Here is an 8,880-nt window from a genome sequence, read left to right on the forward strand (position 1 = left end):
CAGCTGCAAGTGCAGGGCCTGGTCGAAGTATAGAGAAGAAAGGCCGGACTATAAAAGGCCTGTGTAGCGACGTACGAGCTGACTAGGTAGTACTAGGTAAAGCACTCAGGGCTGCGTCACGAGCGCAGAAATGTCCCCCTGGTAGCAGTGTCGGCGGGCACAGTCAAGAGGTTAGGAAGATGGAGGAGGGAGGTGCACCAACCAGCGGTCGACGAAGGAGGGGCGCGCGCAAAGGTGTCGACAAGAGATAGCAACCGGTTAGAGCGCAGGGCTCATAACCTGATGAACTCTGAACCTGGAAGGCTGTAAGCCGCACAAAGAGAGGTCTTCAGTCTGTGAGAGAACGACTCAATTGCATAGCAACTGTACCTGTAAGCCGCACAAAGAGAGGCTACAAGTACAAGTAAGTAAACATGTATGTAGGCATAGATGTAATGAGACTTACTCTTCAGTCTGTGAGAGAACGACTGAAGAGCAGAGGCGTACAGAGCTCTCCTTATATACTAGGTAGGAGAGCAATGAGTAATCATAGAGAGCGAAGTCATATGATAGTCTGACTGAGCGATGAGTAAGAAAACATAATCGACAATGAGTCAAAGAGTCCTTGGATGAGTAATCCTAGCTGCCTAGACTGTGTCTAGAATAGTCTGAAGCAATGTAGAACGTACCAGAAACATATGTAGGGATGACACAATACCAGTATGTACAGATCGCAAAAGAATGTACATATATGGTAAGTAAGATAGTCCATGCTGTGCGTGTAAGACGCACAGCTAGTATGTCCTTCCCTGCTCAGGATACCAAATACGCGGTCGTCTGGACACCCGTACGACCGCACGTATGCGGTCGTGTGGACACAGAGACAACCGCTCAGCCAGCGGTCGTCCGACCACCTAGACGACCGCACGGTCAGCGGTCGTCTGGTCATCGAGACAACCGCGCGGCCGTCTAGACCTCTAGACGACCGCACACTCGAACAGGGAAGTTCAACATGTTCGCCTGATTCGGTCTCTTGGGGGTATATGACAGATGCATTTGTGTAGGAGAACAACCAACGACATTAATGTGGTTATTGCAAGTGCGCCCAGCTCTTTTTCCTAAGCATCTTACAACATCCGTGCTGCACTGATTTATGACTCCAACAGCTCTCCTTGTGTATGATGCCATTGTGTGCATGGACATGGAAGTCCGATATGTCTGGCAGTCACTGAAGGCCTCACGCAAGCTCTCGCGGCTCCTGTACGTGTACAACCGGTACATGTCAATTCTATGGAACCTCCTCGTCTTTGGGGTGATAGGCACAGTTTCTGACACTGTGAGTGCGACTTGTGCAAGATATATACTTGATGCACTCTGAAGTGGACACCCGCTCTCTAGAGGTAAGCACCTGCCTTTGCATGTACACATCCTGTGCACTCCTGACACTGTTCCTCCGCGCAGCTGTACTGCATTAAATTGGATCACCCCCATCTTGGACTATCTGACCCTGCTCGGCCCTGCCGGTAAGTGAGAATCCGCTGAAAATGAGTATGGCAGGTGGAATTTCTGCTCACATCGTATGCACTACCCAAGCTTTCACCACCCTGAGAGTCTATGCACTCTCGGAAGCGAACAAGATGCTGACAGGCGTTGTACTGCTGCTGAGCATGGGCCCATTCCTCGTCAATGTGGTCTGTTGTCCCATTGCTACATTTATCCACATCTTGCTGATAGAGAATACTATCATAGATCACATTGTACAAGCATGTACCCATCAATCTACCCCTGCCGTACGGCTGTAGTTATGATTTTAATATTAGTATAAAGGTTTATGTTGCGTGAGTTCTCACTTCTTCTGAGTGAATTACACTAATGTCAACCCCGGTAATTGAAAGGTGTAAGTCTTGTAAATCAGGTCAAAGATGTACCCATTTACATATTTGAACAGTGACAATCATATCGAGAACTTGCTTGATCCTCGCAGACACAGTGGCTCTGGGCGTCACCTGGTCGTACACACGTACTACCCGCCAGGAATCGAAACGTCTTTTGGGACGGTTCTCTCTGCAACAAATCTTTTGGGAAAACGGTGGGCCAAAATATCGTAGGAAGTCCTCATGGTTTGTGGACTGATAAAGTCGATTCACAGGAAATGTCTACTTCTGGTACGAGGTCTCTTAATCTGACACTGAACCTGGGCTCAAACTGGATACATTCACAGCACATTGGTTGTTATGAACATAGCGGATATGGTTCTTACTGTTGTAAGATTATCGGTGTGTTTCAGCTCTTGTACATGCCAGCTTAATTCATTGACCATTCGCTCACCCTGCAGACTACAACCGATCTCACTCAAGCAGGCTATGTGATCGAGCTGATCGACCCGTAAGAATTCCCCTTGTATACTGTCCTTGCCACAAATCATTGGGCTAACCCCGGTTTCTGCAGCATCAGCTCGATCTTGAACTCTCGCTTCCTGCTAGCCATCTATGAGTCCAAAGACCACCGTGAACGAGGAGGGTCCCCTGCCTCGTCTTTTTCGACAGTCGATTTTGTCGAAGCTGATCCAAGAGCAGCGGTGTCTCCAGAGCTCCCGGAATTCAGCCAGTCTTTTGGTGGCCCAATCTATTCCCTCCCCAACCACGATCCCGAGCTATTCGACCCGGAGCCGACGGCGGTGCAGCAAGAGCGCGAGGGGGAGATAGGTGCGGAGTCCGAGTCCGAGGACCAGGCACAGGCACAGGCACAGTCGAATGAAGTAGGCGAAGGCTCCGAGCAGGTGTGATTGTGATACTGTTTCTTTCCGACGTCGGTTTGCGTTACATGTGGTTCTCGCTGGAAATTTCTCTTCTTGACTAGCGGATGTATCCTAGAATACGCCGGACCCTCTCCCCGGACTTGTCCTCACCCATATATCCTCACGAATTGTGTACCAGGATATATATATATGGACCTAGTGATTTGTTTCCAGCCCCCGTTACTTGAACCATAGCCACTCTGCGAGTTCCCTCACTTCAAGTTGACCTCGTGGATGGGGCCTTCTCACGAATGCTTGACCCGGACAACACCGGTGTTTGCTTTACGAGCGTTCGTAAGGCTTACTGCATTTACTCGCCTTCACTGGCATTATTTAGCGAGCATGCTGGCCGTCCTTTGCCCACGCCTGGCCCAATACGTCCGGTGAGCAACGGTAATTGTGCCCCTACATCTTCTCTGCAGCCGTACATGGGTGGTAGTGAGCGGCGGAGAGAATGAAGGCAGCATTTCGTGCGGTCTGCTGATCGTTTTGCGTGAGCTCTAGACGGCCGAAGGGGAACGTACACATCGGCCGAAGCCCACGCCGTAGTACTTACACAACGAAACAACATGCAATACACACCACCGATACCCAAGACAATATATCCGACAACAACAGAGCACGGTATTACATACACATATATACACGCGCGCACCGTGCGCACGGCCTTTCCTCCGCCTTGCGCTCGTTGTCCGCTCGTTCCGCAGCCATCGTTGGTCACACGCAATCGCTTTGCGGACACTGTGCCATCCTCTCCAGCCTACATCTCGACGTCCTCTTCGTCGGCTGCGTCTTTCGCAGACGCAGCCTCGCCCTTCCCCCGTCCAGATGCGCGCGTCGGGGCGTTCTTCGTCGCGACCTCCGCGCCCCCGTTTTTCGTCGTACGCCGCTTCTTCGGCTTGAACTCCGCCTGCATGCAGACCAATCCCAATGTTAGTGTTCCGTTTGCAGAAGAGAAGGAAGAGAGAACGGGGCCATACGGAGTATGTCTCGAAAAACTCGGTCGGCTCTTGCCCGCGATGCCCGAGGAACGCGAGCATCGCAGTCGTCGCGACGTAGTTCGTCTTCCCCGCGCGCACGAGCGCGTAGTACTCGAGCAGGTACTCGCGCTCGGCTGAAGGTTCGCGAGAGGGTGGGGTCAGCGTCGGGCTAGGAAACAGAAAGGTGGTGGGCGGACGTACCTTCGTCGACTTCCTCGCCTTGTTCGGAGTTGAGGATATTCTTTGCGGTCGCTCTGCAGTGGCGCCAGGCGGACTTGAACGATGTGAAAAGAGAGAGAAGGGGTGAGCGGGACGTACTCGTCGATGCTCTCGAATTCCATCTTTGTGCCGAGCGCCTGAGAGGCCGCTTCGGCGAGCTCTGGTCCTGCAGTGAGCTGGGGACCTAAAGAAATGTTAACTCTTGCAATATCGGTACACAAGTTTGTCAGTGGACACACGCACCAGTAGCGACGATAACCTGCCCGCGCACGTTATCCGCCAGCCCCTGCGGGCCCTCCGACGTGACCACATACGCCGCAATCTGCGCGATATCCCCCAACGCGACCGGCGCGAACTTGTGGTCCTCCCCAATCGGAAGCTTCAGCTTCCCCTCGCCCTGCGCCTGCTTCGCGTACAGCAACAGGTTCTCCGTGTAGAACCCCGCGCGGATGACGCACGGCGAGTGGCCGGTCTTCCCCGAAGAGGTGTCACCCTTGGGCTGCATGGCGAGAACCTCGAGGTCGATGAACTCGCGCAGCCGGGGTTGGGTGGCGTGCTCGGCGTAGTCGGCGCCGGCGCTGGAGAGGAGGATGAGGTTTTGCACTGTCTTTGCGGACTTGGCGGCGGAGAGGAGCGTGCGCGTGATGTTTGCCTTGTCCTGTAGGTACCCAGACTCGAGTCAGTGCCGTAGCTTGAACAAGGGGAGAGGACGCACCTTGCGCGCGGGCGGGATGAGCAGGCAGGTGTCGACGAGCGACATCGCCTGTACGAGCGCCTCCTCGTCCTTCGGGTCGTACACGATCGTCTTCACGGTGTCGAACTCCTCGAGGACGGCCTTGGCCTGCTCGGAAAAGACGAGCGCGGTGAGCTCGTCGTACTTGCCCGCGTACGTGTCGTCGGTCGTGAGGAGTTCGATGATAAGGCGGCCAGTCTGGCCCTCGCCGGCGGTGATGAGGATCTTGCGCGAGGACTTGGTTGTCGTCTGCGACTTCTGCGCGCTGCCGAACTTGGACTCGCCGTTGCTCGTGCGCTTGGGAGCCATCGCAGGGTGTGTTTTGGGCGGAGACACGTGGGGGGATAGACGGAAGGAGGGAAAGAGAGGCGGGTGGGGGCGGCGGACGGAGGGCGGTGGTCTTTATGGGACGAGGTGTGGATCCATGACGAAACGGAGTCTTTGCTGATCCGCAAGTTAGAGAGAAAGAGAAGCTACTCGTCCGCCATGCGTCATATGTACGGCAGGATGGCTGGGGCGCCTTTTTGCTCCGCCCTAGTCGATGTTCGCCGTGTATGTTTCTTCTGGATGTACTCGTAGTACGACGGGGGCATGCCAGGCCAGGTCTACCAGGTATAATTAGCATCAAGTTGTTCCCAACACCAAGATGTAACGTACTTTCCGAATTAACTGCTCGCAGTGAATTCGTCACACTCAGAGAATGTGGGAAACAAAAGATGCCCTTTGGGGGATCGAGCTGGCCGCGAGGCAACACCTTCAAATCGGATTGATTCTGCTGGTAGAGATGGGATTGTTAAACCCAGCACCAATTTCAGGGATGCGATTCTGATGCGAATGGGGCGTACTGTTCAGATAGAGAAAGAGAGTTGCAGCGTGTGGTGTTGTGGAGAGAGACAGGATCATCGACACACGACAGGCGTCACCAGCGCTTATGCTGCAACACGCGGTCAGGTGAGCAAACGACTTCGCGTGTCCGCGACGCGTCCTGTCAAAAGTATTCCAGCTCTATTTGCGGTGTTCAGCCTGGCAGCAACGCTCCTCGCCTTGGTATAATGCTTATATACCCTCTATTCTACGAGGTTGATATCTTCATCCGAGGCTCGGCCTCAGCAGTCCGCCGTCTCCACTCTTGACCTCTCCCATCATGCTGGTTGGCGGGTTCGCAAGCAGGGAAGTACGCACACAATAATACAATGAAGCTCAATTTTATAATCCCGTAGGTATTCAAGTCAGTACTTGAGGAGTCTACCCCCGGGTGTGGTACGCGTGCTTATTACGCGTGCCACCAGTGAAGTGTTTATGCATGTACACGCGCGACGTTGTGTCTACCCCTCCCCCAGTGTCCTTTTCAGCGATGGCCCCAAGCAACACGTCGACACCCGACAGAGCAGCCGCGCAGGTTCCGCCAAACATACGATCAAACTGCACCGCGCGCCTGGGATCAGGCTGTGGACATATAGCAATGTGTCGTTGTAGGCACATCTTCCCCTTCGAGTATATCCTCGCGCTAACAAAAGTCACGCTTATAAGCGAGCCGGATCGTCAAGCGAGAACGAGCCCGAAGGTAAACGTACCACCAGTGCTACCGTGTCCTCCAGCAGCACCACGAACTTCCGATGCGACGGGCGCTGCCACTGGTTATCCTCGTACACGACGTCTTGTTTGGAGATGCGGTACGGAAGCGGATCCTGCGGCCGCACGAGCCCGAACGGCGGCAAGACCTTGAAGTTGAAGAAGTGCTGCACCGTCCCGGGTGCGCGCGCCACGATGCCGTCGCGGGCCCACGCCCAGCGATGCATCTCGAACACGTAGACGGCGGTGATCGACACGGCAGGTGGACCAATCGCGCGGATCATGTTGAAGATGATGCTGACGCGCGAGCCGCAGGCGGCGACCGCAATATCCGCGTGCGTCGTCGTGTGGATGCCGATGCAGGCGAGTACGTCCCCGCCGCGCGACCAGTCCTCCCACGACAGGTGGCGGGTGCTGACGGTCGGAGGCGATGTCGCCGTCGCGGGGGACAGGCCGATGTTTGCGAGTAGGGCTGCGCGAGGGATGCAGAGCACATAGTCCATGTCTTCGCGATACCGAAATGGACATCTGAAGTGCAGCACGAAGAGGGCGGCTTGGGGGTCGGAATGGAATAGGCCGTCGTCATCTGTGGCCGACGATACTGGTTGAGATGGGATGCTCTCTATACGGAAGCCGTGCGGCGGGGGTAGTAGTGCACATAGAGGGATGACGCTGCGATCTGGGCCGCGGGTAGAGTCGATGGCATGAATGGACACCTCGGCTCGATAGCCTATCAGGAGCAGGTTCTTGTCCAGTAAGTGGGCACAAATCAAGGATGGGCCGGCACGAGTCATGCTCTATCACTGATGAGCGCTGTGCTGAGCTTGACAGCGACCCACTTACCAATAGGACTTCACCCGTCTTCCAATCCAGGACGTATAGGGATGAAGACTGTCCGCGTACCGATATGACCAAGATATTCCCAAGCATGTCGGCTTGAACGATATCCTCCGGGGAGTCAAGCCCTGGTATCTCTAAGACGGCTTGTGTCGCCTGGGGATGGTGACTTATCGACCCGTCGGGGAGAAGAGTCACCAGATTGCAACGGAATGAGCTGCCATGGCATTCATAAGACGCGAGAACCACTAGCGATGAAAGCAAGTATACCTTTCGTTGCCGATTTTTGCTCCGCAGATTGCTACGACGTTCTCTCTCAGGTCGCTCGCGCCCACCAGTGGTTTTTGACCGAGAACAGCAAGTTGCGTAGACCATGTCATAGCCTGAACACGGCGTTTCGGTGAGCCCAAGCAGTATAGCTTGAGCTCGGATCCGATGTACATAGCAATGAGAGGGCCGCTAAACTTTAGGAGACGGAAGGGGTAAACCCCCGCCGTAGGAGTTTCCGTGCTCGAAAAAGTTGGATTGACCGGCAGCTGAAAAGTGCGCCATGCGAACTGGTACTCCTTGAGAGCCTGTAATCGGTCCTTTGAGCCGGGGCTGCGCGATGTCACCCCGTTCACAGCAGCGGCGAAGGACAGCTGGTGTTTGTATTGCACTGCGCTCGATTCGGCCAGTGCTCGGAATTGTTTGTTAACCTATGTTGTGATATCAGTTCAAGTACACGAAGTTTGTGGTCACATTGCACGCACCCTCTTGCAAACCAGTATGCTTCGTACGTCGAGCTCGAGCAGAACAGCGAGAAGAATCTCCGAATTGAGGTCAAGGAGAGACGGCATACTCGCTCCGTGTTGACTTGAGCCAAAGTGGGCTTGATCGCGTGCAGGTCCCCGTATGAGACTTGTCTCGGAAAACCGAAGATCTACGCAACAAGAAGAGCGTTGCAGGCAGTTCAGCCAGCGAGCAACAAAGGGACGTGGTTCCAAACCAAGGACATGAGCGCCAGTGCGCTCGGCGATCTAGTAGCCATGCGCAGTACGTAAGCCGTTCCTGCGTAGTCGCATCTGCGCAGCATGAGCGAGACCTTTTCAACATCATGTCAATGCGTTGGTACTGAGGAAGATACTCACCAGGTTACAAACTGCCGCTTCGGTCAATACCCAAGAGCACAAACAAGCGGCCCGGGTGAGGCACTTTCAAGCACTCGAAAATAACAGGAAGTGTCAACTCGGTCAACATGAAGGCCAGACTACAACTACTACTACTACGCAACGAACGCATAATGTCTATTACAACGAGCGGCTCTCCAGAAAACCCAAGAGAATACGGAGCAGTCATTCCATCTACAGGATATGCGGCAGACTTCGCCCCAGTGAAAACATGAAGGAAGCGAAACGCGAATCAGGCAGCGCCAGATGCAACATGCTCTGGGTGTTCTCCGTGTCCCCGTTGTTCTGTGTGCCAGCCACACCACGTCAGGATTAACATCGACAGATGACGCGCCGGTAAAGAGGACACTCACGATTAACGCGACGCCGTCCGGGAGTAGCGCGAGGAACGAGTTGTACTTGTTGGAGTCTGATGAACTCTGAACCTGGAAGGCTGTAAGCCGCACAAAGAGAGGTCTTCAGTCTGTGAGAGAACGACTATGATTGCATAGTACTGTACCTGTAAGCCGCACAAAGAGAGGCTACAAGTACTAGTAAGTAAACATGTAAGGAAGCATAGGTAGTATGGGACTTACTCTTCAGTCTGTGAGAGAA

At 54.2% G+C, this 8,880-nt stretch overlaps 3 protein-coding genes across 3 annotated transcripts; 1 reads left to right on the forward strand and 2 right to left on the reverse strand.

Annotated features, from left to right (window-relative positions):
- Positions 1–1,180: 1,180 nt before the first annotated feature.
- TRAVEDRAFT_49833 (uncharacterized protein) lies at positions 1,181–2,764 on the forward strand (the record flags this gene model as incomplete). Its single annotated transcript, XM_008042179.1, has 3 exons — positions 1,181–1,315; positions 2,315–2,364; positions 2,428–2,764. 3 exons carry the CDS (start codon positions 1,181–1,183, stop codon positions 2,762–2,764), a joined length of 522 nt encoding a protein of 173 aa, XP_008040370.1.
- A 772-nt stretch (positions 2,765–3,536) lies between these two features.
- TRAVEDRAFT_49834 (NAD-P-binding protein) lies at positions 3,537–5,017 on the reverse strand (the record flags this gene model as incomplete). The annotated part of the gene is made up of 6 exons (XM_008042180.1): positions 3,537–3,686; positions 3,757–3,890; positions 3,958–4,010; positions 4,075–4,159; positions 4,219–4,633; positions 4,691–5,017. 6 exons carry the CDS (start codon positions 5,015–5,017, stop codon positions 3,537–3,539), a joined length of 1,164 nt encoding a protein of 387 aa, XP_008040371.1.
- A 936-nt stretch (positions 5,018–5,953) lies between these two features.
- Positions 5,954–7,956, reverse strand: TRAVEDRAFT_21924 (uncharacterized protein; the record flags this gene model as incomplete). Its single annotated transcript, XM_008041861.1, has 5 exons — positions 5,954–6,154; positions 6,283–7,026; positions 7,124–7,334; positions 7,388–7,815; positions 7,870–7,956. The coding sequence occupies 5 exons, from the start codon at positions 7,954–7,956 to the stop codon at positions 5,954–5,956; spliced, it is 1,671 nt and encodes a 556-aa protein (XP_008040052.1).
- Positions 7,957–8,880: the final 924 nt, after the last annotated feature.

The sequence above is a fragment of the Trametes versicolor genome (assembly GCF_000271585.1).
Source record: "Trametes versicolor FP-101664 SS1 unplaced genomic scaffold TRAVEscaffold_8, whole genome shotgun sequence".
NCBI classification, from domain to species: Eukaryota; Fungi; Basidiomycota; class Agaricomycetes; order Polyporales; family Polyporaceae; genus Trametes; species Trametes versicolor.